Raw genomic sequence first — 26,919 nt, 5'->3', positions numbered from 1 at the left:
CTCCTGTTTTCCAAAATCTGAAATTGTTGGCTTTGCCTACCAGAATCTGTGCTCAAAATTTTGTTGCATGGCCTGATTCTTTCTTTAGTTATAGAATTCATATTAAGTTCTTCCTCTCAAAGGAATCCAGGGCATGTTCACCCCAGAATGAACGGTTCTGCTTAGCCTATTGCCAGTGCCTCCTCCTACTTGCACAGTGGGGCCATTCAGTTTGGAGAAGCAAAGTTTCCATTTTGAAGCACGCATTAGCTGTGTGCCATGTTTATGCTTGTTTATTTATGTCTTGCTCACTTTAGCCTGAATATACCTGGTATCCACCATGCGTTATTTCACAAAGTCAGAACGCACAAGCGCCAGATGGTGGGAAACAACTCCCCAAGGAATCAGGTAAGAAAGAGGTTCAAACTTCTTTGGTGAAATTCCCGAGAGCTATTGTGAATGCTGCTTTTCCTCCTCTCCTCGAAGGGTCTTCTTATCTGCTATGATAACAGTTCAGAAACGTTTGGCTGCTCCACATGGTAGATCATTTCCATTGCATGGGGCGCCCTCATGCCATCACTAGCACCTGACATAGGTGGCTTTGTGGTGACATGCCAATTTGCCACACAAAACTGGGGAGGTTCACTCTACGGCAGCCACACCCTGCGTGCTGTGAGGGCACTGTTTCAAGCTGCCTTCGCCTGCCTGTCCTAACACACAAACGGGCCCTGAACAAATAGGAGGAAAGGAGGTGCAAATCTTTGCTTGAAGGTGCAAATCTTTTTCATGCCTGAAAGGTCACATGAGTTTCTGATGTATGCGATTCACAGAGATCTAACTGGTCTTCAAGTTCATGGAAAACTTGCGCCTCAGTGTTTCAAGGAGCCAGAGGTGTGTCTCTTTGGGCCTCCCTAGCTCTCCCTTCACCTAGCCCTCAACATTTTGTAACTGTGCTGATGACCCGCCAAAAACTGGTGGCCACGTACTAAACCACAGTTTAGTGTGTTGTGCAGATGCGGCTGAAATATACTAAATGTCATTGGCCAGATTTTAAATATCCACCGGGCATTTGGCTATGGAGTTCTCAGCAGTTGCTGTTGGTGAGGATTGGGATGGTGGATTCAGTTCAGCTCAAATCTCTGTGAGCTGAACATAATAGTATATTGTTGACCAAAGACCTGTCTGCCACTTTTTGTAATATTTGTGTGTTTTTGTCTTTCAGACCCTACAGGCCTTGGGTTACCTAAAAACCAAAGGCCCGCCTAACTCTATGGCCATGTGCAAGAGCATAAGAAATGGAGTTGTGATATACGCATGTGAGTCTGCATGTACAGATAAAAGCCTCCTTGTGCTCCTGGACACTATTCACATTTATCTGTGTACATGGAATACATGTACACTTGGATGCTTGAGCTGACAGCAGCTTTAGCAGGAATTTCTGAAGACGTATGGAAGATACTGCCAAGGAGTGACAGTGGCCCAGTGTTACGGGGGAAACCACTGGAAATAACTACCTGGGTCTCCCTTTCACTCACACTCAGCATTTGGATGAATAACTCTTTCTGACCTCAAGGATTCAACAGCCATGGATCTGCTATCAGATTCCAGTGGCAAACACTGGCAGCCCTGTGTCAACAGAACCTATATCTAGCTGATTCCCCCTGTCATGTGACAGCTTTACATTTACGGCATCTGAATTTGGTGGCAGCGGAAACATTCTATGTGCAAAAAGGCTTTTGCAGAGCAGCTGTTGTGGCCAATGCCTGGACAGGTTACAGACACTGAATTTTTGCAAGGGGGTAGGGAGAAGGAGAAATCCAATCCCTGTATAGTGTATAGGAAGTAAAATATACTTTTCCCATCCTGAATATATTTTTTTTAATTTGCGTGTCGAGTCCAGTGGTTTAGCCCAAGGAAACATTATGCTTCCACTGAGTTGTGCTGTTCAGCGTGGTTAAAACTAGTATTTGTTTGTGTATTGCGCCACACACCCAGTTTATACATACACCTTAACTTACCCTCCTCTTAGTATCGGCAGCTTCCTGCATTGTTTTCCTGAGCCTGATACTCTGTTCCTGTCTCTTTTCGATCTCACAGTATGAAATCGAACCCATTAGTCTCAATGTAAATGTGGTCTGCAAACAGGCTAGCAGGTGTTGCTGCACAACTTCTCTCTCTCAATCCTTGAAGACAGCTTGCTGGACTAGATGGACTTCCAGTCTGATCTAGCAAGGCAGTTTTTAAATGATTCCTGATGGACTGGATGTGCTAACGAGAATAGCTAATCTTTGGTTGCAATCCACTTTCCTTGGCGTAAGTCCACTTGAGGCCAGTGGGATTCACCCCAGAATAAGGTTGTGCTGTAAATGTGGTAGTTTAGTGGGGGAAAAACAACGAAGAAGGGTTGCACTCCTGGTGCAGGGCAGTAGTGACCAGCAAAGGCTTTTGAGGAATATGTGTTGCATAAAATCAAAGTTTAAAAAGTCTGCTATAAGTGGTACTGCTGATGTTACCACTGTTGTACATGAGTCGGAAGGAATCACAGCTGTGTGACCACCGATGGCATGTGTTGTGGTCAGCTGTGTTACTCTTAAAAGAGCATTGATGGTATAATGAAACAGCTTGGATGCAATTGGGGTTCAGCTTTCTATAGGCATTCTGCACACTGGCTCGATAATACTGTTTCTTCCCCAATCTCCTCCTCGCACAGAGGCTGGTTTCTCCAACAAAGCAGCAGCATGCTTGTGGAAGTGGAGAGGCTTCATTTTAAGATGGACCTTAGAATGTGCATGAATGAAAGATGAAATACAGGGAAGTGATGGTTGTTGCTTTTTAAGAGACAAATTAATTATGAGGGTGCACCATACGGTGAATAGGTAGGATGAAAAAGAAAATAAGTGCATATAGAAAGTGGCTGAGTCAGAGTCTGCAAAGACTTTGGTCAGTAAGGTTTCCACTGTTCACTGTTCCTCAGCATGATAATCCCTAAGGAAACAAAGGTGCCCTTTATTTTGACATTTCTGTAAAACCTACACTTGTTTCAACCACAGATTGCTTTAAAAAAACTGTTTTGAAATGCTAATCCAGCTAACCTAATTGTCATAAACATTTCTTTCAAAGTGTGCTATGCAAGAGGTGGTACAAATGGCTTGTTACATGCTGCTGTAATAACTAGAATACTCCAGTGTAGGGGTGTACCAGGGGTTGGCCAGGTTGGCTCTCGCCAAGGGTGCCGACCCAGGGTGGCACCAAAATCGTGCCCCTCCACTCTGGCTCTCTGCCCATCGGCACGCTCCACTGCTTTGGGTGGCTGGACAAGGTGCACAGACTGCTCTGGGCACCTCGGCAGGCCCCTGGTATGAGCTTAGTGGGAAGAAAGACATGAATTGCAAGAGGAGCGAAAAGGAAGGAAGCAGAAGAGGAAGCAGGGAGTGGAGGGTGGAAGAAAGGCAGGTAGGCAAAGAGAGAGATCAGTGGAGGAGGTGGTGGTAGGGAGGCTGAGCAAAGCGGACTCGACCCTGATGGCCGCAAAGGAAGTCAATAGTGGAGCGTGAAAGGCAAACTCTTTGAGTTTCTGGTCCATGGTATCTCCTGGCTTCAGAGGTGCCAAGGGCGTCCGGGAACTTATGTATGCCTCTGCTCAAATGGTTAATGCCTGGGCTCATTTGAAACTAGAATTGGATGTTTACAAATATTCAGCCATCAAACTCTACAGGGAAAACTCTTTCCTTGGGAAGTAACCATAAAGGGTGGTCCTTTTTTCTTGTCCTCACAGAGGGAAAGAATAACAATTTTCAAAATGTTACATTACAAGATCAATGCATACCACCCCAAACATAGATGTTATGGCGGGGGCACTTGTAACCCCCCTTTTCTTTCTGTCATAGGAAAGAAAAAGGTGAAGGAAAGCCTGATTAGAATTTACTGTACACATCACTCTAAATAGTAACACCTGGTATTTTTGCTTGCCGATCTTCCTGTTGTATAAATGTTAGAGACATTTTGTTTTGGCAAAATGATATTAATTATATATATTAATTTTATTCTATTCCTAATAAAGTGTGATTTCCCCCCCTGTGATCTACAGTCCCTGGAGTGTTATGTTGAAGTGAAATGTGTCTTTGTGCTATCTAGTGCTATTTATTAGATGCCTTTTGGATTGCCATAAATGAAAAGAGGATGAGTGTCAGGGCGTTGGGTATTTCCTTTCATCATCTGTAAGAAATAATTCCCTGCACAGCATAGATGGGGAGCCAGTAGTTCTCTGGATGTTGAACCCATTAGCACCAACCAATATGGGCTATGGGATCAGGGATGATGGGAGTTGTAGTTCAGCCACTGGTTAGCTACCCCTGATCCACAGTGCAAAAAGTGAAAAAGAAGATCCAAGTTTTGTGTGTGTGTGTGTGTGTGTGTGTGTGTGTGTTGTGTGCTTGTGTACTTTATCTTCTCTTTGAATCTATATTTGCATGAAGTGAACACCAAGAGGAAACTGCTTGAACCAGGGCAACTGGATACAGAATGGATTCAGGATGTCAGATTCTAATGCTATCACACAGTTTTGCAGTGGGAAAACTGGTTTCTTTTCTTTAACAGGGGCAGTTTTTAGTATGATAACACAGAACAAAAAAGGATGAGCTCTAACCAGAAACCCCTTCTGTTCCATTTTCACCTAAATAGCAAACTCATTAGGTTGCCTTAAGCAAGCCTCTCTCTATATATGAGAAGAAGATTACTGACTCAGGTTAGAGTTGTCATAAAGGATCATTGTGTGAATGGCTTTCGTACCTTCTAAAGGCACTCTATAAATTGGGGTGCCTAACCTGTATCCCTCCAAATGCTGCTGAACCACAGTTCCCATAATCCCTGAGCACTGTCAGTGCTGCCTGGGATGGATGTGGGGGGTCTTGGCTTAGTGAGAATGCTAATGGCAGTATAGACAAGCTCTCATTTTGTTGAGACTGTAACCTAGCTAGAGGATCCAAATTCTCCAAGGAACACACATCTTGTATTGCCACCAGATCTGCACCCTTGCTTAAAGGAAAGTCTCTCACAAGTTGCATTGAGTGCTTGCTGTTTTTTTAATTATTATTATTAGGGAGTTTTTCATACACAGGGTGGGTGTGGAAGCAAAAGAGGCTAGGATCGTGGGGCTGATCAGAAAGACTGCATCTCTGCAAAGGTGAGTTGTGGGGCAGCACGAATGCACTAGAAGAGCTGCTCCACTGTTCCTTCGCAGCCTTGGGCTAGGTCCACCCTTTGGGAGCTTTCAGACCCAACCTTCATACTGATGCATCATCTTGTCCCCAGATCCCTCTCTCCTGTCATCCACACTCGGAGGAGGCAATGCCATCTTTGAGAAACTTCAGTCAACGTAACCTCTCGGCCTGGGAGGGTCTGTTCAGTTTGCTGTGGAAGGGAGGTGGGCTGTGCCTTATCCAGAGCTGTCCAAAATGTGGTTCCCATCTGTTAGCAAAAGATATTCCCATCCCTAACGGGAGCAGTGTGAGTTGGGTTCTTATAGCAAAGGGTTGCAAATAAAGATCTCTGAGACCTGATAGTGATGTGAACCAGAGGCAACCAATATGGTATTTTCTAGATCTTGTTGGGATATGACTCCTATCATTCTTGACCATTAGCCATGCCTGATGGGACAGATGGAAGTTTTAGTCCCAACAAGAGCTGGAGAGCACTGTGTTGGCTGCCCTGGTGGAAGCACTAGTCTGTGAAAGCTTATGCCATCAAAAATTGGCATAATTGAGTTCTATAGATAGAAGTGAGTGTGGTTTGACTTACAAAGCCTGATGGCTAAAGACTGCTGAATATATATTTGCATATAAATATGTTAACAAAGAGGGGGGAAAGAGGTCCCTCCTATACTTTTAATGTCGTAGTATCAAAACCAAAAGACTACTTTGTGTGTTGTAATATACAGTGGTACCTTGGTTCTTAAATGCCTTGGTTCTCAAACGCCGAAAACCCGGAAGTAAGTGTTCTGGTTTTCGAACAATTTTTGGAAGCCAAACATCCGATGCGGCTGTCGGCTATTGTTTCCGGGGCACCTGCACCAATCAGAAGCAGAGCCTTTCTTTTCGAACATTTCAGAAGTCAAACAGGCTTCTGGAATGGATTAAGTTTGGCGCTTTGTTTTTGCTATTTATTTTGCGTTTTTGTTTTTGAGGCTTTTTTGGTTTATTTGGTTTGTGACTGTGTGGAACCCAGTTCAGCTATTGATTGATTGATTGATTGATTGTGTGACTACGGAAATGGATAAAAGCCCCCCATCCAAACAATGACTAGCATCAGTGCAGGTAAAATAATAATAATAATAATAATTTTTATCACCTACAATACTGTCTTACTTATTTTATAGTACAGTAATTGATTATTGCTTTCATTTTATGGATCAGTGGTCTTGTTAGATAGTAAAATTCACATTAAATTACTGTTTTAGGGGTTGTTTTTAAAAGTCTGGAACGGATTAATCCATCTTGCATTACTTTCTATGGGAAAGGGCACCTTTGGAATGGACTTCTGGAACAGATTAAGTTTGAGAACCAAGGTACCGGAAGACTGGAGTAAATTTACGGACTATTTGAAAAGTATTTGTGAAGACCAGACGACGTTTGTAGGTTTGCAAGAAGTTCTGTGAGGAGTATTATTGGAAGTATTACAAAAATAGATAAGGGAAAGGATAATTTGTTAAGAGACTTAAAGGCAATATAAAGTTAAGAAATATATAAGAAGTGAACAAAAAGGTGGATTATCAGAGGTGCTGATGGAAGTCAAAAAAGGTGGTATAAGTGATAAGTTTCGTGGTACATTTTATAATTTATATGTTAAAATCAATAAAAATTATTATTTAAAAAACAGAACCAAGGTACCACTGTACTCAGCTTTGATCACAGAATTGTAGAGTTGGAAGGGACCCCAAGGGTCATCTTCATCAACCTCCCTGCAATGCTACCAATGTGCTATGGTGGGCTCAAAGTTGGAGTGATGGCAGGGAGAGATCCCACTCACAACATGGTGGGAGCGAAGCCTAGAGAGGGACTGGAAAGCTGAGGCTGTGTTTGGAAAAACAGGTCAGTCGAGGAAGGGTTGCAGTCTGATTTTGAATAAACTAGTCCATATTTAACATTATATCTTAACCTTTTGGTCAAAGGAAGTTCAGTTCCTTTTTCTGTGATTTGAGGATAAAATGTCTGGTTCTGGATAAAGCAACAGGTCTCCCCACCCCCACCCCTCCCATCTTATTTCTCTACATCTACATGACCTCTAGCCCATTGACAGGTTCTGCTGCTCTCTCATGTATTTCAGGATGTCGCTCTTCACAGTGCCAATGTTGGTCCTGTGTGCCCACCTCATCACAGGCTTCCCGTCCGGACCAACCAAAAACTTCTCAAAGTTCCACTTGATATCATGGACCTTCAGTGGTTCCCAAAAAAGTTTCTTGGGGTCACCAAAGCTTTCTAAAGGAGGCGGGCAGGAGTTCTACCAGAGAGAGAAAGAAAAGCATTATTTACTTTTCTGTTGTTAGAAATGGAGGCAATTTGAGAGAAGGTGCTTTAAGAAGTACAAAAACAAGCTTTTCGTCATTGCTCTAGTGGTGTAGGGGAGATGTAGACAGCTGTGAACAGGAAGAGAGGAGTCTGAAATGTACTTCCTGACAGCGACATTTGAGCCTAATAAAGGGCCAGACTACCCCTATCCACAAGTGGATAATGATGCTGCAACCTGTTTTGTTCTTAAATGAATACCAGTCAGGAGGGAAGAAGGTGCTTAACCCCTCCTCACCAGCTGCTTTTCTGCTTAAAATTTCTCCCCCTCCCCAGCTGCTTTTTTCTCTCTGCCACGTTCCACATAGGTGCTTGCCTGTCTAAAAACTTGTAATTTTCATGGCAGCCTCACCCCTGACATTTGCTTAAAGAGAACTTACTTTCTTGGATCCCGAGTTACATTTCCATTAATGGGATTGCCATGATCTATTTATGGGAGGGAACTGTGTCCATTGGAGACCCACACTGGCAGAAGAGGGAGAGAAAGGGAGGCACTTCTCTCTGATTTCCCCTTATGGACCCCAGCTCCATCTCTTAAGCGCTTTTATAGGAGACCCCAGTCCTGATTATAAGAACCCTGCTGAATCAGGCCAAAGGCAATTCAGCATCCTTGTTCTCACAGTGGTCAACCGTTGGAGCAGATTTAGTGGGGGCACAAGGGGAAAGGAATAAATTGGTTAGAAATGCCCCCCTGTCTCTCAGTGAGAGCATCATCGGAGCGTAGTTCTGTTTGGGGAATCCTTGGCTCCAAGCTATTTCCCTTAACATCTTCATGAGCCAGGATGAGAGGTGGTAGAGGTTCAAAGGAGCCGATACAAACCTTCAAGAAGGTGTAGATTCTCTGTTCTTTATCCCCATTCACATCTCCTTTCTGAAAGAGCTGGAAATTTGGGACAAAACCTCCTCCAGGCCTGACGTATCTGGAACAGAAGGAGCGAGTTTAACCAGCTCTTTCGCAGAGAGGCTGCAACAAGGAAAAGTTTCTACACTGTTCAGAGGACAGCCTCCTGGCCCCTGCTCAGAATCTATTAGGCACAGTCCCTGCTGCCCAGCCGTAAATATCCTTTCCATTCCCTGCTCTCACGCAATCACTATTTCCAGGGAAGTGTAGGTAAGTTCTCTAGAGATTAAAGAGTCTGTTGCCTGCCCCCACCTTCTTGCCAGAAGGAGAAGAGAAGTGAAAATTAGCAATACATGCATGTGAGTCTGCTCTGGGGTACATGGTAGAGCCACAGGAGAAGGAGATAGTGAGCAACTGTAAGCACTAAAGACAAGAGGCTTTCTAAATTAGCCTGTTGTGCAGTGTAGCGTTACCTGGCATAACCATCAGGTCATGCAGTAGGTGTACTCACCTCAGTCCTGGAAGGATTTCTGCGTTCGTGCCAGGTTCTTGTTTTCCAAATTGATTGCATGGGAAACCTAGGACAACCAGTCCATGATTTCGCAGCTCATTCTGTAGTGCATTCAGTTCTGCAACATAATCACCAACAGAGCAAAATCCCAATTCAGACTCTTAATTGAATTGCCACAGTCCTTGCATTCCACTGCAATTTCAGCTACAACCTGTACCCCAAATACCTGCCATTTGAGGATCACACTTCTGATGGTGACAGCTTATGCCACAATAAAAAATGGTTACCATTTAAGGTGCCAAAAGAATTAATACAATCGGCTATCCCTCTAAAAGTCACCTGCAGGACTTAGCTCAACAAAAAACTTGGCTCAAAGCATACTTATATGACGGAGCCATCCTGAAGTCAACAAGAGGCAGTGTGGCATCTCTGAACATTGCGTTGTGCAGATGAACCTCCAAGAATGGTCCATTTGGTCCACCATGCTGTTCTCACAGTCGCCAACCAGATGCCCGTGAGAACTGGGCAAGCAGGACCAATGCACAATAACATTCTCCCCTCCTGATGCTTCTGGCGGCTAGTATTCAGAAGGCAGTATCGCTGCTGACCATCAAGACAGAACACTGCCATCATGACTAGTAGCTACTGATAGCCTTCTCCTCCATCAATTTGCCCGATCCTCTTTTAAAGCATCCAGGTTGGTGGCAATCGCTGCATAAATTAACGATGTGCTGCCTGGAGGAGTAATGTATCTGTCCTGAATCTCCCAAGGGAAAGGCAAATCTGCCTAAGTGTAGATATGCCTGGACTGAGCCTCGGAACCTGTGCTTAGGCCAGATCTCATCTGCTGCACGTGACACAATAATAAAGAGGAAAGTATCACAGAGCAGAGATGATCCCTACCAAATAATGTTAGCTAATCTTCATGCTTCTGGGCTTAAGAGGTTTTCTCAGTTTCTGACATTGCTGGAAGTCTAGTGCCTCCCATCAAAGGTATCCACTACTAGGGCATGTGCTGCTAGCTAGGCTTCTCTTCCTAGCTGAGAATCTTACCAAGGTACTGCATTGTGAGTCCTCAGTAGGTGGCCACATTGACAAAGAGGACCATCCTCCCCGAGTACTGCTGGAAAGGGATGTACTCATCGCCGTTTATGGTGAGAGCCCCATAGTCGTAGATTGTTCCTGCTTTCGTGTTGTAGCAGTCCACCTGGAGGGAAACAAGAGAGACTCTACCTGAAGAAGGATAAGGAGGTGAAAGAAGGTACTCTGGAATGCAGATCTGCACCAGGGCTTTTCTCAGAGCTGCTTTGACAGCTCATATACATTTCCACAAGTGTACCCGGATGCCCATACCATGGAAGGAGATCAGATCACAACAGGGGAGGGGGACCTCAGGCCAAATGTTCCATGCAGGTCTTTTTACCAGGCCTTCGGGACTCTGCTGGCCTCGCTTGTCTGGCTAAACTGTGCCCCAGAATTCTGAAAACAACTCTCGATTGCCTGGCTAGAGAGGGATGTGTGAGCATGTGCAGAACGCAGCCTACTGTGCAAAGATTATTTTTGTTGCTCCTCCCACTTTTGGCTCTTGCCCTGCTCTCCTCTGGCATGTGGCCTCTGGCAAATTGCCCAGAAGAGAATGCAGACTGAGGTGGCCAAAGATTCTCTACCTCTAGCGTAGTATGAGAACCAGTCATCCCACACAGTCTAAATGGGTGGCAGTGAGCTCTTCAGTGACTTCCAGCTTTACAATACAAAATACTGCAGGGCTGACAACAGCACCTCTGTCTGCAGGGACTCGGGAACATCAGGGCTGGCCCAGATTTCCCCTGTGCATGGAGGAGAGTCTGCCTGTGTCTGCCCCTTCCCAAGCTCAGCAAATGCACGGTGGCAGGGTGCATGGCTCAGGTGCAAATGCCCAGTGTGTCTGGATGCTCCTGATGTAGTGATAAGAGAAGCCATCCCTGCTGAACTCCATTCTTCTTCAGAGCTGGCAAAAAGGCACAGGAGCATCTTCCAAGCAGAGGTGTTGACAAACCTATGAATGTATTTAGGGGAAGTGTATAATGAAAGATGAAATAAATACAGTAGGGTGGGCACACCCTTCTGGTGCTGGGTGCTGAAAATATATCCCATCCTCAGTGGTGAGGAAGGGAAGAGCTAAAGTTATTGGTAGAACACCTGTTTTGCAGGTCCTGGGCTCACTTCCTGGCATCTCTGAGTAGGGCTGGGTAAACTCCTGGCCTGAAACTCTTGAGAGCTGTGCTGCCAGTCATACCGGCCAACTCCCTGGGTGCCCAAGCACCCACAAAATTTCCCATGAAGGGGCCAGGCACCCACAAATTTCAGTGCCAGGGCCATGCACGCTGCATGGCAGCCACAGCTCTGGGCACCCAAGCTGGCACTCCTGCTGCCAGTCAATACTGGTCTGGACCGATATAAAGCAACATCCTACGGCAGAGCAGTTTATAATTGGTGACTGAAGAACTGCCCCCACCACTTAGCTCTTGATGGTCACCTAGAAACACATGGTTACTAGGCTCTGATCGGTACACTTCATCATTTGCTCTGAACTTCTGGTTCACTGCAGGAGAGAGGAAATCTATTTGCGTCAGAAGCCACAGATCAACCACTGCTAAAGCTGTTTTGCTTTTCCAGTTTTCAGGGACAGCTGCTGGATGACAGAGATGGGTCCCCTTTACTGTAAGCCAACCCAGATTTGTTCCTGTTCGAAGTTTTGTTCCAAGTCAAATCCTGGATTACAGCCGTGGGATAGGAAGGGGAATGTTAACTGTGGAGGGGGATTAACACTTGTGTACGTCTTTTGGCTCTAAACAAACCAAAGGCATGCCGCACAAAAAATACTAATCGAAGACACAGAACAAGAGGAGTCAGTTTCTGAGACCAGTTATTAAGCAGCGGTAGAAGGTACAAGGGTAAAAATAGCATTGGCCAGCAAACCCACAAAAGATGGACAAACATTTCAACCATTGTAAACAGCTGAAATACAGAGCACAGGAATGAAAAGCTTGGAGAAGCACTGTCATTTCCTTGGCTTTTAAAGACAGCCTTGAGAGGGCAGGGGTATATGTAAGCATTTGGCAAGCTGATTCTCCATCAAATGCTGGGAATTGCAACTCCCATCAGTCAGCACAGTAGATTGCTGTACAGTGGTACCTCGGGTTACATACGCTTCAGGTTACATACGCTTCAGTTTACAGACTCCGCTAACCCAGAAATAGTACCTCGGGTTAAGAACTTTGCTTCAGGATGAGAACAGAAATCGTGCTCCGGTGGTGCGGCAGCAGTGGGAGGCCCCATTAGCTAAAGTGGCGCTTCAGGTTAAGAAGAGTTTCAGGTTAAGAACGGACCTCCAGAACGAATTAAGTTCTTAACCCGAGGTACCACTGTAATGGGAACAGGACAGGAACAGTCTACTTAGGCTAGATGTATTTGTGACTGGGAGCAACAGGTTTGGAAGCCCTTCTCTTTCCTTCCCATAAGAAAAGTGACGGTGTCTTTGTACCTCTGCAGCACCACCCAGTGTGTTTGCTCTGCCGGAAGCCCCACTGAATCCAACGCCGTCTCCTAGCACGTATGCTTGGCATGTGCCCCAGTGGGCATCTTGTACATGAGGCAACTTTGGCCCTGCAGTTGCTAATGGACTGCAACTTCCATTGGCCTTGATACTGGTCGCGCTGGCCGGGGTTGATGGGAGATGTAGTCCAGCAACATCTGGAGGGCCAAAGTCTCCCCATCCCGCCTCACAGCTGCTGTTCTGGAGAGAAATGGAAACATATAATCATGGAGTTGGAAGGGACCCCGAGGGCCATCTAGTCCAACCCCCTGCAATGCTGGAATATTTTGCTTACAGGGTTTGAACCCACAACCCTGAGATTAAGAGTCTTGTGCTCTACCAGCTGAGCTAGGAATGGTGATTTAATATTTCCACACCACTTGTTTTTGCACTTAGGTAATGCTTCCCCTCCATCTTTCTGTCACCCACACAAGTTGGTCTTGTGCATTGGTGCAGGTATGAGCAGAAACTGCTTTAAATGGACCAGCAACAAAGTGGCTATTGTGCTTCCCTTTTTTTAGGCAGATTATATGTGGCTTTCTTATTAATAATTAGATGTCACTGAGGTTTCTCTCACATCTCTGCCACACTATCTGCCTGTGCAGATAGCCCTGGGAGTAAACAAGTCACATGGGACCTATCCTATCTTGCCTAACCTTGTCCTTTGGACTGATGACATTGGTGCACAAGTCGCATCCATCTCCCGTGCTTTAGACAGCAGCTCCCCCTTTCCCTGCTTGAGATTAAAGTTCCGTGCTACAAAGGATCTGCCTGACCTGAAGCACTATATCTCCGGGTTCCTCTCCTGCCCTAGGAGGGATTCAGACATCAGTTAGGAGATAGGGGGTGAGATTCGCACTGGGTCCTTTGCAACCATAGTATCATTTATCATCGCAGCTATCCTGTGAGGTTGATCTTTTGAGTTTCACAATAAGACAAATGGGTATTTATAGCATTCCAGGCAAGAACCTAAGGATGTAAGAAGGACCCTGCTGGATTGGACAAAGGACCATGGCTCCGTGGCAGGACACCTGCTGTACCATGAAGAAGGTCTCTGGTTCAATCCCCGGCATCTCCAGGTGGAATAAAATAATTTTATTATTTGTACCCCACCCATCTGACCGGGTTGGGAATACACACACACAACCGCATCTGAAATTCTGGAGATCTGCTGCCAGTCAGAGTAGACAATGCTGAACTAGATGGACCAGTGGTCGAACTCAGTATTAGGCAGGCCCCTAGGTTTATGCTCCTCTGGCCCATCTAGTCCAGCGTTCTGTTTTCGTAGTGGGCAGCCTGCTGCCTTTGGGAATGCCACAATCGGACCGTGAACCTCCATAGCCCTCTCCTGTTCATGTTCCTCAGCAACTGGCATTCAGACGCATGCTGCCTCTGATACTGGACATCAGATATAGCCGTCCTAACTAGTAGTCGCTGATAGGAGGTGTGGAGGTGTTTTATCGTTTAAAGCGCTTGCCCAGCAGCATCCAGGTCAAAATTCACAAGATCATCCCGAAATAATCATCCTGGAAAATGTGAAATTTCTGTTCAGAAACTAGCTTAGCGAGACAGAGAAACAGCCTGCCAGCTCCCACGCCTGGGAAGAAGGGGGACAGGGCAGGGACAGGCTGATCATAAAATGCGCTCCATTCCTTTCACCACTTGATAAGAAGCCGCGAATTTACACGGCTAAAAGAAGCACTCCCTTTGTCCTCTGACAATGCCCACAACAATATAGGCTCAAATGCATACCCTGATCTAGAGACACAATTACAAAGGCATTGTGGGAGAGGAGCTGAATATAAACTGGGACCTGCCATTCTGCCCATATTTTTGTGGTATGGAATCTCTGGTCCCTACGCAGATCAGGTTGGTTCCCACTGGCTGCAGATTCATAAGGGGTGCTTGATGGTGCAGAGAGTATTATGTTATATAAATCACTAGGCAGCTGTTGCTCGTCCTCACCAAACCCTGCTGTCCGATACTGCATAGTTTCAAACCAGAATACAAGAGCTGTCAGATCCCAAGTTATCTTCCTGTTTGAGCCCCACTGAATGGTACTGCAATATCTTACCTTCTGTTGCTCCTGTCCCAGATTTGGCTGAATTAAACCAGCTAAGAGCAAGGGCAAAATCCACGTGTCCTTATGTCTGCCCCTCATGGTTGTGGCAGCCATGGGGACAAGGGGGGGGGTAAGCACCCTCCCTTTGCTTCCCCAGAGGGCTACTGCTTGCCGCAGGTGTCTCTCTCTGTCTCCGCCACTCAAACACTTTAGCACCTTCCAGCAAAAATGCTGCGATAAATAGGGTGAAGCAGAACGCTTCTGGCCAATCCTGGAACAGCAAGGGCTTGTGGGCTGCTCCTGCAAATATTAACCGTGTAGGCTCTGAACTCGAGAATTCCTCACAGATTGGTGTGCCATGTGCCATCTTAGGGGTCCATCTTAGAGAGAATGTCAGTGACCAGAATTTGGACTAGAGAGAAGATTCAAGAATATAACATGTCCCCTGTTATCTGCTGGGAATTGTAGCTCTGTGATAATTTGAGAAGCACATAGATAAAGCTCTTAGGCTAAAATTCTATATCCACTTATCTGGAAGTAGCCTTGAACTCAGTAGAATTTACTTATGAGTAGGTATGCACAGGCCAGTTAATATCTTTGTATGTTCTTTTCTGCATTTAATTTCATTCTGGCTGACCTCCCTGCTCACAATTCATCTAATGATTTTGAAGATTTTGTACACTGTTCTCTTCCTAATGTTGCTATTTGCAATATGATTGATTCAAAATGGTATGAATGAAGATGAATGAATAGATTTTGTGGATCGCTGTGAGCTCCTTGCAAAGGTTACCAAATAGAAAAGCCCGTGGATGACTATCTTAAATAAACATGAACTTAAAAGTGTGAGATGTGAAAGCAACATTTCTTGGAAGAAGACAGGGCAGTTGTGCCCATTTGCCCAGAAGCAGCCTGAGGTGGGACTGGAACACGATGGAAAAGGCCTTGCAATCTTGGTAAAGCTCAGTTGGTTAGAGCTTGGTGCTGATAACGCCAAAGTTACAGGTTCAATCCCTGTATGGGACAGCTGCATATTCCTGCATTGCAGGGGGCTGGATTCGATGATCTTCAGGGTCCCTTCCAACTCTGCAATTCTATGACTCTATGAATTGAAAGCAGTCTCTACAGCTGACACGTCAGTCTAAAAGACTGAGCAGAGAGAATAGGAACTTGGGCTTGGGAGCGTGCAGGCAGCCAATGTTACTGGAACAGAATTGGTGTGATATGATCTTTTCGACTGGCAGAATCCGAGACCAGGGAGAAGAGTCGGTGGAAGAAGATTGGAAGAAATTTAAAGACTATTGACAGAAATATTGCAAAATTAATGAATGTTAGAATGATGTTGGATTGAAGTTAAGTGGTTTCTAGTTGTAATGGTATAAAAGAATATGAAAAAATTGGATTTTTAACAGGTAAAAATTTAATGCTATAATATATTAAGATTAAAGATCAGGATAAAATAAGGAGGGAAAGGAATTGCTGAACTAATAAATTGAACTGGAATACAAAAAAGGGAGGTATGAGGAGGTCCGGGAAACAAGCAAATGAAAGATAAGTGACAAAAAGATGGAATTGTTTTTAACTCTTTTTTATTTTGTATTTTTTCTTTTTTCTTTTTCATTATGTAATATTGTGAAAACTTTTATATATATATATATATATATATATATATATATATATATATATATTTGCTTTCGTAGATTTTCACGGGTACAGGAATGCAGGTTTTGGTGTCTTCGGGTGTCTTCCCGTGTAAGAGTCGGGGTGTCTGTGCGACGTTTCGACGAGGTCTCACTCGTCATCTTCAGGCTGGTGCTTTCGGCTTCTTGTTACTGGAACAGAGCCAATATATACCTGCATATATATATATATATATATATATATATATATATATATATATTTGCTTTCGTAGATTTTCACGGGTATAGGAATGCAGGTTTTGGTGTCTTCGGGTGTCTTCCCGTGTAAGAGTCGGGGTGTCTGTGCGACGTTTCGACGAGGTCTCACTCGTCATCTTCAGGCTGGTGCTTTCGGCTTCTTGTTACTGGAACAGAGCAGAGTCTGGTGTTTGAGTTCCTATAAATACTGTTGAGGGGTGTGGTGTATATAGGAACTCAAACACCAGACTCTGCTCTGTTCCAGTAACAAGAAGCCGAAAGCACCAGCCTGAAGATGACGAGTGAGACCTCGTCGAAACGTCGCACAGACACCCCGACTCTTACACGGGAAGACACCCGAAGACACCAAAACCTGCATATATATATATATATATATATATATATATATATATATAATCTTTTCACCTCGGTCCTGCCACCAGCTGGGCAGCCAAGTTCCACACTAATTGAAGCTTGACATAATAGTCCAGTCTGGAAAATCCAGCTCAGATTGCTGCAGCCAAGATATCCCTGTTCAAATAATTAATATGTTCGGATTACATAGTAGTTGGGCCACCCAGCAACATAAGCTGGTTGAAGGCACACTGTTCTACGGAGTCAACCTGTACCTTAAGCAATGTGAATGGCTTACCCTCTAGCAGTCCCTATAGGGCTGAGGCAACCCCAGAAGCAGTCACAGCTTCTGTCTTGATCCAGGGGCACCCCAATTTCTCCTGGCCAGCAGATGAGGGCTGCGAAAGCAACTCCTGGGGTGACAGCAGCAGCAGCATTAAGAAGGAGGCATGAGGGCTCCTTCTCAAAGCCTACTTAGCATTTACTAGGCTTTTGGGAAGAAATGGCAGCCTGCTCTCTCTCTCTCTCTCTCTCTCTCTCTCTCTCACACACACACACACACACACACACACACACACACACTGCACAGGAAAAGCGAGACCTTAACTTGTGGTGGCATATTATCAATATCAGTGCTTTTTTCTGGGGGGAGACGCAGGGGACGCATACTCCTAAACATTTTGTGAATCTAAGTTTGGCCTCATTGAGGGGTAGTATTTAAATATGAGTAGGAAAATGAGAGTACCCCTAAACATTTTAAGAGAAAAAGCACTGATGAGTATGGTGTGTTTCTTTGGTCCCCCCCCCCATATTATTAGCCAGAAAAAAACAGATACAGTGGTACCTCGGGTTAAGTACTTAATTCATTCCAGAGGTCCATACTTAACCTGAAACTGTTCTTAACCTGAAGCACCACTTTAGCTAATGGGGCCTCCCGCTGCTGTTGCGCCACCAGAGCACGATTTCTGTTCTCATCCTGAACCAAAGTTCTTAACCTGAAGCACTATTTCTGGGTTAGCGGAGTATGTAACCTGAAGCGTATGTAACCCGAGGTACCACTGTACTGCCTTGGCCTGTGGATCAATGGAAGAGAGGTGGATCGCAGAGTAAATGGACACAGCAGATGGACTAGATTTCAGCAAAGTGTAATTTGGTGGGGCAACTCAACCAGTAGCTTTTGATAAGAGAATATCATATCAAAAGGTTATAAGTTTGCTGTGTTGGGGCTTAACCTTTAAAGTCCTGAACACAAGCTTGGCATCCAAATACATAAAGGAGTGTCGCTTTCCAGATCCCTTTCCTTGTGACTTAAGGTGTTGTCAAGTGTTTCCATGGGTTGTGGTGGTGCTTTTCTAGTAGAATGGAAGGAGAAACTGGTGATAGTAGTCTGGTGACTGAGAGGGAGATACACAATTCCACATCGGATGCTTTGTTCTCTTGAATAGAGAGGGGGCAATTCTGAGCTTGCCAACTTTGGTGGTGAACTTGAGACGTCATATGTGCATCTTAAATCCTACATACAATTGCATAATGTACATACCGTTCAACCGTCCTGGTTTAAGCGAGACATCCCGGAATTACAGAAGCCATTCTGGGTTCTGATTGGATCCCAGAATGTCCTGTTTTTTGGTCTAGCACTCTGGCATGAATCAGCTGGCTTGTGCCAGAGACCAGGACAAAAAGGAGCCCGTTTTTTGGTCTCAGTTTTTGGTGCAAGTCAGCTGGCTCTTTCAAGAGCTTGGGACCAAAAAGGCTAGCAACCTGATTTGCCTCATTGGGATGCTGGAGAGTATGAATGTGTTCCATGGTGTGCCAAGTGGTGGTGTGACTATGCATTGTGATTGTGTGTGTGTGGTCTCCATAAGAATTTTTCAAGTTTCCAAATATGCCAAAAATTCAGATTAATTTCTTACATATTGCCACTGATCACAGCTAGTTAACAGGTGTTGAAAATTGACACAGTGATCCTTTTTATTCCAATTTTCAACAGGCGTATCATATATTTCTTTCCACCTTTTGTGAAAACTACCAAGAGACTTTATTCAGGGTGTGTTTTTCAAGGAAGGCAATTGTGCCTTAGTTTGGTGGAGTTCTGAGCAGCGATTCAGATGCTCTTCAGGTTTTCATACCCAATTGAAGTCAACTAACAGTGACAGCATATACACAGATCAAATGGTGAAGCAAGAATTTTGATAAGGTCCACAATGTTAGCAGAGAACCACCTTGTAGATGCTGTGAGCAATGCTGAAATATAACCATGTTGTGCAGAGCCTCAATGAATTTGAAGACATGCAAAACTCATTTAGGCAAATGGGGCCTAATTCTAGATTTATCTTCATCCTCCCCACCCCCACCCCCCTCTGAGTTCTTTGCAAGTAACACTAAGACTAAGGAGGAGGAGGAAGAACCTGATTGGCCGTACCACCCCCTGAACTGGTTGTAAATAAAAAGTCAGGCAGATGGGGCTTGCTGGGGGCAGACTGAGGTGGGCAGGGCAGGGCCCCATTTGCAGGAAAGGGTTAGCCTCCCCTGCTCTCTACGCAGATGTTTTCTAGATCAGTGACACAGGCACTGTGGAACCAGAGAGCATTTCAGGAACAAAGTGTACCTTTCAAAGGGTTCATAGTTTAATCCTACTGTAGTCCTGCCAAATCTTTTCAGCAAATTGATTAATGATTTTCAGGTCAAACAGCCTGCCTATTTATGAGACTTCACCCATTCCCTGCTTTGTCTTTGAGTCATCTTCATCTCAAGAATATCAGTTTTTAATTGAGGTTTCTCAAGCAATCACCTTGGCTATTACAAAAAGATAAGCATATGCTAGAGCTGAACTACTGAAATCAAAATTTTCTCTTGAGAAAACCATCTTCTCAAGATATATATTTTATTTTAGTAGTTCTTCTAGTTAGGTAACGTGAAGAATGTCAACTGAGAGCCAAGGAAGTTTAAAAATTACAGAACAGGGGAGAAATATAAAAATCTGCTGGAAAGGAAAACACCTTTATGGCTATCTCCTTTATGGCTATTACAATTAAGAGAATCAATATGGATAGACAGTGAGCAACTAACAGGGAATTGCTGCACTTTACAGAGGGGGAACCTAAACTGAAACCAATGGAAAGTGTAAGGAGCCATGTTACGGACTGGTTACAATATCATCAGTTACATGAAATGTTTAAAATAGACAGGAAAAATGGTACTTCGGACCAAAGTTCTCAATTCGAAAAAGAACTAACTTCTACAAAACAAAGAAAAACTTTTATCTAAAATGTACATTCTGTTATTAGATTGGGAAACAAAGATGAGCTTGTCAAAACTTCTATGGCACATAGGGCAATAGATATAGGACATAATATAGATTTTAATCTCTGGGGAAAAACTTTGGAAAAGCTATATGAAATTTACAGCATGTTATTATTTGAAGAACTACCTGAAAATGATTGACAGATGGTAATTAACTCTATGTAGGCTTGCTAAGATGTTTAAAACTGAATCAGATAAGTGCAGGAGATGTAATGAGGTTGAGGGAATGTTTTTTCATATGTGGTGGGTCTGTAAAAGGGTAAAAGAGTATTGGAAAATATTCCATAATGAATTGAAAAAAATGCCCCCCCCCCAAAAAAAACCCTGAGTCCTTTTTCTTGGGGATAATTCAGATGGAAATTTCTAGGTGTCAAGAAAGGTTATTTATGTATGCAACTACTGCGGCCCATGTTTTGTTTGCCCAAAAATGGAAACCGAGTGAGGTCCCAACTAAAGAAGAATGGCAACTTAAGCTGAGAGAATATGCGCCGCTTGCAGACTTAACATATAGAATAAGATGAAGAACATATGTTTAGAGAAGACTGGGGGAAAAATGTGTACACTTGAAAAAGTTGGCAGCATTAAGATAAATTCAACAGTGTAAATAAGTTTTGATGGATGTAATAATGGAATACTGAACAGTTTAGTTTATGTAAAATATGCAGGGATTTATGATATGTAAAATGAACCATGGAAAGAGAAGAAGGGAAGTCTTTCCCAAGCCAGGCAAGCACTACCTGACTTAGGGGAGGAGGCAGGAGGGTTGCAGGATCCTGTCAGAGCTTCACGCCTCCTTCCCAAACCCCAGGAAGCCAAATGCAGAGGAACGGAAGGCAACTTCATGTGCTGAAAAGAGGCAGAGAGGGCGATTTGGATGTTGCCAAGTGGGGTGAACCCTTTGTTCCTGTTTTCTGACCCTGATTCTGCTGCTCTTGAAAAGGCCTGAGATGCTCCTCCCAGACTCAAGGGCAGCTTCAAAGGACATGGGAAGACATCATGGTGCCCATTTGGGGGAGGTCGGCAGGAGCAGCGCAGGGCTGGGATCAGCCTGTCCAGAACGTCCTCAGGAAGACTCCTTGTTGCTTCTACCCACAGGAAGGAGTTTTTTGCAAAATCTCTCCACAGTTAAAACCCTGCCCAAGGCGGCGTACAGCAGGAAATGATTTGTGTAATTTCAAAAGTATAGCAAAATCAGGCCTAAGCAAGAAATAAAAATGCACCAGAACATACGGTACATGACAAAATTAAATCACCCGCACATAAGTCATAATGAGATCTAAAAATAAAGATACAAAACAACCAAGAGCAATAAAAGCAAAATTAATGTCTCCATGGTGGACATCAAAAAAAAGCACTGGGCATGCTAGTGTCTTAAATTTATCATGCCGATGGGGCCTCTGACTGTCCTTGGCTCTGGCTCCACCTATTGTTGGCCTCCCTGCCTTCCACTATACGAGTTTTAATGGGCAGGCACCAGCTACCACTAGCAGAGAGGCAGCAGACAGTCAGAGGAGCAGAACTTCTTGATCTATATATGGCAACCTGAGCATTTTTAGGCAAGGCTTAGGCAGGGACGGAGGGAGGGAGGGAGGGAGGGGCTGCTTATATCCAATTAGACATATACATAATCTTCTTCTTTGGCGATCACTTGTACTGAGTAAGATTGTCTTCCATAAACACGGTTTTAACAATGAGTCTGTAAGTGATTGTGGAGGCCAATTCTGGATCCACACGTCCTTCCACAGTGGGGACATTGGTTCCCGGGTGGGAGTTGATCACAGTGTGGATTTGCCAAGCGTGCCTTCCTCTTAGCATGTTTCTCCCTTACATCCTGAGTGTGTCTTCAAAGCCCATGACAGCTTTAGTAAAGGCTGTTCCCCAACTGGAGCACTCGCAGGCCAGTGTTTCCCAGTTGTTGGTGTTTATACTACATTTTAAAAGATTTGCCTTGAGACAGTCTTTAAACCTCTTTTGTTGACCACCAGCATTATGCTTTCCATTTTTAAGTTCGGAATAGAGTAGTTGCTTTGGAAGACAATAATCAGGCATCCGCACAACATGACCAGTCCAACAAAGTTGATGTTGAAGAATCATTGCTTCAACACTGGAGATTTTTGCTTCATCCAGTACACTGATATTAGTTCACCAGTCTTCCCAAGTGATGTGTAAGATTTTTCGGAGACACCGTTGATGGAATCTTTCGAGAAGTTGGAGATGGCGTTTGTAAGTGGTCCATGTTTCACAAGCATACAGTAAGGTTGGTAGTACAATAGCTTTGTAAACAAACATTTTGGTTTCCCAGCGAATATCCTGGTCCTCAAACACTCTGCACTTCAATCAGGAGAAAGCCGCACTCACAGAGCTCAGGCGATGCTGGATTTCGGCATCAGTGTGGAAAGATAACTGCCTAGGTAGGAGAAGTGATCAACATTTTCCAATTTTAGGCAAGGCTTAGGCAGGGAGAGAGGGAGGGGCTGCTTATATCCAATTAGATATATACATAATACAGCATAGTAGCTTAGATTATTAGGGCTTCTCTGTGCTCTGTTGATGAAAAAGATCACTTTCCATTTTTCAATAGTATTTAATCACTGCTGCATTCCCCTGAGGACTGGCTGCTTTGTGAGAAATGTGAGAAATGTTCATCAGAAACAAATTAGAAGTCTGTTTCGTCGGCCAGTCGTGCATGTGGGTGTATATACTCTTTGTATATACAGTACATTGTTTCCCAGTTTTATCCAATTATTGTCTTATGGAGAACTGTCGTGACAGTTCCATTGGCACACAGGGGGTTTATATGGGTGAACAGGCCCTCATAGGGATGCAGGTGGCGCTGTGGTCTAATCCACTGAGCCTCTTGGGCTTGCTGATCAGAAGGTTGGCGGTTCTAATCCCCACGATGGAGTGAGCTCCTGTTGCTCGGTCTCAGCTCCTGCCAACCTAGCAGTTCGAAAGCACAACAGTGCAAGTAGATAAATGGGTACCACTCCGGCTGGAAGGTAAACTGCATTTCCGTGCACTCTGGTTTCCATCACTGTGTCCTGTTGCAGCAGAAGCAATTTAGTCATGCTGGCCACATGACCTGGAAAGCTGTCTGTGGACAAACACTGGCTCCCTCGGCCTGAAAGCGAGAAGAGCACCGCAACCCCATAGTCGCCTTTGACTGGACTTAACCGTCCTGGGGTCCTTTACCTTTTTTTTTAACCTTAATATGGAATGCCTCATAAATTAAGGAATATGAAGGATTTGGTAACCACTACAACCACACTCTTGGGACGCGGGTGGCGCTGTGGGTAAAAGCCTCAGCGCCTAGGGCTTGCCGATCGAAAGGTCGGCGGTTCGAATCCCCGCGGCGGGGTACGCTCCCGCTGCTCGGTCCCAGCGCCTGCCAACCTAGCAGTTCGAAAGCACCCCCGGGTGCAAGTAGATAAATAGGTACCGCTTACCAGCGGGAAGGTAAACGGCGTTCCGTGTGCTGCCCTGGCTCGCCAGATGCAGCTTTGTCACGCTGGCCACGTGAGCCGGAAGTGTCTCCGGACAGCGCTGGCCCCCGGCCAATAGATGTGAGATGGGCGCACAAACCCCACAGTCTGTCAAGACTGGCCCGTTCGGGCAGGGGTACCTTTACCTTTACCTTTACATCTGGCTGGGTTTCCCCAGCCACTCTGGGTGGCTTCCAACAGAATATTAAAATACAATAGTCTATTAAACAGTAAAAGCTTCCCTAAACAGGGCTGCCTTAAAATGTCTTCTAAAAGTCTTGCTTTCAGTCTACTTGGAAGTTGACAAACATTTGTGAAGGAAGAAGAAGGCGTGTAGATCTGTCTTTGGAGTAATGTGAATTAGGAAGGAACAAAAGCAGGCCTTGATCACAACGATGCTTTGTGAGAGGGATGTTAATCTGGAGCCTGGTCAAGGCTTTGTAGGGAATTAAGAAGGAAGGCTGTTCCTCCTTTCCCATTTGGACTAATCTTTCTCTGGTTGCATAGTGAGGGAGATTAAACTGATGTCCTGTTTTGATGAAACGCACTACTATCTGGGTTGTTGTTCTATGTGCATCAGGAGATTAGTATTAAAAACAACGAAGAGATTTATTCTAGTTATCTCTCTTGTTATCAGCTAGCAAGCCCCACTCCCTGATCCACTTTGCATGCAAAGACAAGCACATTAATCTGAATTTTCATTCTAAGCATCCAGTGAGCCTGGCTAAATTCCACTAAATCCAATAAAAATCCCATTTTCTGGGGTTCTGGAATAAAACTCTAGGAACAAATCTTTAGTTATCTGAAGGAACAATCTATTCGAAGGCAGAGAGTCATGGTGGGTAGACAGTAGGTGAAGAACAAATTTAAAATATGCAGTTAACATTTCAAGCAGCAAAAAAGCAACCTCCCACCCCACTGTTTTTACCAGCAATGTTGAGAGCAAGGACAAATTAAATATGCAGAGAGCTTTACAGATTTCAGATATGCTAACATGTAAACAGAAATTAGAACCGATATCTGCAGGGTTGGTAAATATCTTCACTTCTGGAAAAGTTAGCAACACGATGAACATAACCTGCAAAATGTACTGGATTCTGCAGTTAGGTTTGTAAGAGTCATACATTCATTCTAAAGCTATGGATGTGCCCTTTTTAAAAGGTAACATAAAAGGCCTTTCTCCAGCATTTGTCTTTCAATTATGGGTTTTGTGCCAAAGCACACAGAGCAATTAGCACTATCATGTTCTCTCCATATGGATTATAGACAAGTAAGACAAGTTAGCCCACACAATCATTTAGCGTGAAACAGAAAACTCCATTTGCATTAACTTCCAGCAAGTTTTAAGTTACTCAGATAGAAATGTGATATACTGTACTGTTGTGTGATGTGCGTGACGAACCAGGCTCTAAGTGGCTTTGCTAGGTGAACTGTTGTGATAACAAAAGCAAGCTGGCATCCCAGAATATGTAATCTCTCAAAGGAGAGTTTAATCTGCTGAACAGCACCTGGTATAAGATCCTAGCTGTGTTCTTGGCAGCTACCATATATGCTGGCAGTAGTAAGCTCTATTTTATAAGTGGGCTTGCTCCTATAACCTTTTCTTCCCCAGTAACTCCTGTTGAGAAAGAAGGATTATAGGAGGTGTGCTTTGCTGGCAGGAGGGCTGGCCCTGCCATTAGACACAGTGAGGTATTGGGCTCAGGTGGCAGATACTGAGGGCTGTGGTGGGAGATCCCCTGGTTATTGCTCTGAAGCTTCCTTCCTATTCTCCTCTGTTTGATATCAGGGCTGTGTCGGTCACACTGCCAGTCATGCAGACCCTCCAAGGTGGAATTTGCACCCATATAAAAAAAATGCTGTGAAAATGCATTTTGAATTTGTTTATTTTTTTGAAAAATACATTGAATTTGGCATAGCTCGCTATCACCACCTAGTGTCGCATTTGCACTTTACAACACATTTAAAATGTTTTATTTGCAGCTGCGTAGCTGTCCCTATTTTCCAGGGACAGTCCTGGATTTACAGAAGCTGTTCCAGTTTCTGATTTTATCCCGGAATGTGTTGCTTTTCCTTAGAACACCCCTATTTTCATTGGAGAAATGCTGGAGGGTGTGGTAAGACACCCCTATTTTCATTGGAGGGTGTGGAGTTATTCAACCCCTGAGCCAAGAAGATAAATAACTATACAACCTTTATACAACGTCTGGAGACAGCCCTGTATAGGGAAGGTTTTTAATGTTATATTATGTTATATAAAATCATAATTGGAAGCCGCCTATTATGGAATAGGACACCCCTATTTTCATCAGAGAAATGTTGGAGGATATGGCACAACTACCCTGCTGTCTTCAGGTGCAATGGAGGGCTGATGAATGGTCAGCCCAGTCAGCTTCTGAAAAAAGTTCAATTCCTATCAGTACTGTGGAAGTCTGGAAGACAGAGTAATGTAGAATGCTTACCTTATACCAAGCCAAGACACCAGTCCATCTTGCTCAGAACTGTCTACCCCTCTCCACCATTTCAGAGCGGGGTCTCTCCCATCCCTACCTGAAGATGCTGGGCAAAACAGATGCTCTGCCACAGTTCTTCTTTTTGCTAGAAAGAGATGGGGCTGCTCTGTAGTCTCCGCGGCCTGAGCCTGCAGAGCACAGTACTTCATCCTGAGTCTTTGGCAGGATCTGTACTCACTCTTTAAGAATTCTTGGAATGATATTTTTTGATATTGTTCTAAAATGTCAAGGCATTTGGTTTCTTGTTAGTAACATTTCCTTTTCTACAATGTCTACCCACTTATTTGATGGGGAGAGCTCTGCATCGCCCTCTGGTGTCTCATTTTAATAACATATTACTAACTACAGTACAGTGGTACCTCAGGTTACATACGCTTCAGGTTACATACGCTTCAGGTTACAGACTCCGCTAAACCAGGAATAGTGCTTCAGGTTAAGAACTTTGCTTCAGTATGAGAACAGAAATCGTGCTCCGACGGTGCGGCGGCAGCAGGAGGCCCCATTAGCTAAAGTGGTGCTTCAGGTTAAGAACAATTTCAGGTTAAGAACAGACCTCCAGAACGAATTAAGTACTTAACCCGAGGTACCACTGTAAAGCTATTTGAAGCTGAGGCTCCAGTGCTTTGGCCACCTCATGAGAAGAGAAGACTCCCTGGAAAAGACCCTGATGTTGGGAAAGCTTGAGTGCACAAGGAGAAAGGGACGACAGAGGATGAGAAGGTTGGACAGTGTTCTCGAAGCGACTAACATGAGTCTGACCAAACTGCGGGAGGCAGTGGAAGACAGGAGTGCCTGGCGTGCTCTGGTCCATGGGGTCACGAAGAGTCAGACACGACTATGCTTTTTCACTCCAGATTTTTACAGTCC

At 44.4% G+C, this 26,919-nt stretch overlaps 2 protein-coding genes across 7 annotated transcripts in view; one reads left to right on the top strand and one right to left on the bottom strand.

The window, feature by feature from the left end:
* Positions 1–4,059, top strand: part of TNIP1 (TNFAIP3 interacting protein 1) — a 55,970-nt gene extending 51,911 nt beyond the window's left edge. For all 6 annotated transcript variants that reach the window (XM_082211773.1, XM_082211777.1, XM_082211774.1 and 3 more), the window contains 2 exons: positions 297–387; positions 1,202–4,059. In XM_082211773.1, coding sequence (XP_082067899.1) covers positions 297–387; positions 1,202–1,245 — 135 coding nt within the window. In that variant the 3' untranslated portion in view covers positions 1,246–4,059. The remainder of the gene's footprint in view (positions 1–296; positions 388–1,201) is intronic.
* A 2,800-nt stretch (positions 4,060–6,859) lies between these two features.
* GPX3 (glutathione peroxidase 3) lies at positions 6,860–14,751 on the bottom strand. The gene is made up of 5 exons (XM_082211843.1): positions 14,539–14,751; positions 9,944–10,097; positions 8,891–9,008; positions 8,359–8,458; positions 6,860–7,473 (listed from the first exon to the last, which is right to left on the bottom strand). The coding sequence occupies exons 1-5, from the start codon at positions 14,638–14,640 to the stop codon at positions 7,258–7,260; spliced, it is 690 nt and encodes a 229-aa protein (XP_082067969.1). The 5' UTR covers positions 14,641–14,751; the 3' UTR covers positions 6,860–7,257.
* Between the last annotated feature and the right edge of the window lie 12,168 nt (positions 14,752–26,919).

The sequence above is a fragment of the Podarcis vaucheri genome (assembly GCF_965113315.1).
Source record: "Podarcis vaucheri genome assembly, chromosome: 2".
In the NCBI taxonomy this organism is placed as follows: domain Eukaryota; kingdom Metazoa; phylum Chordata; class Lepidosauria; order Squamata; family Lacertidae; genus Podarcis; species Podarcis vaucheri.
Note: the sequence above shows the minus strand (reverse complement) of the source record. Positions and strands in the feature narration are given on the sequence as shown.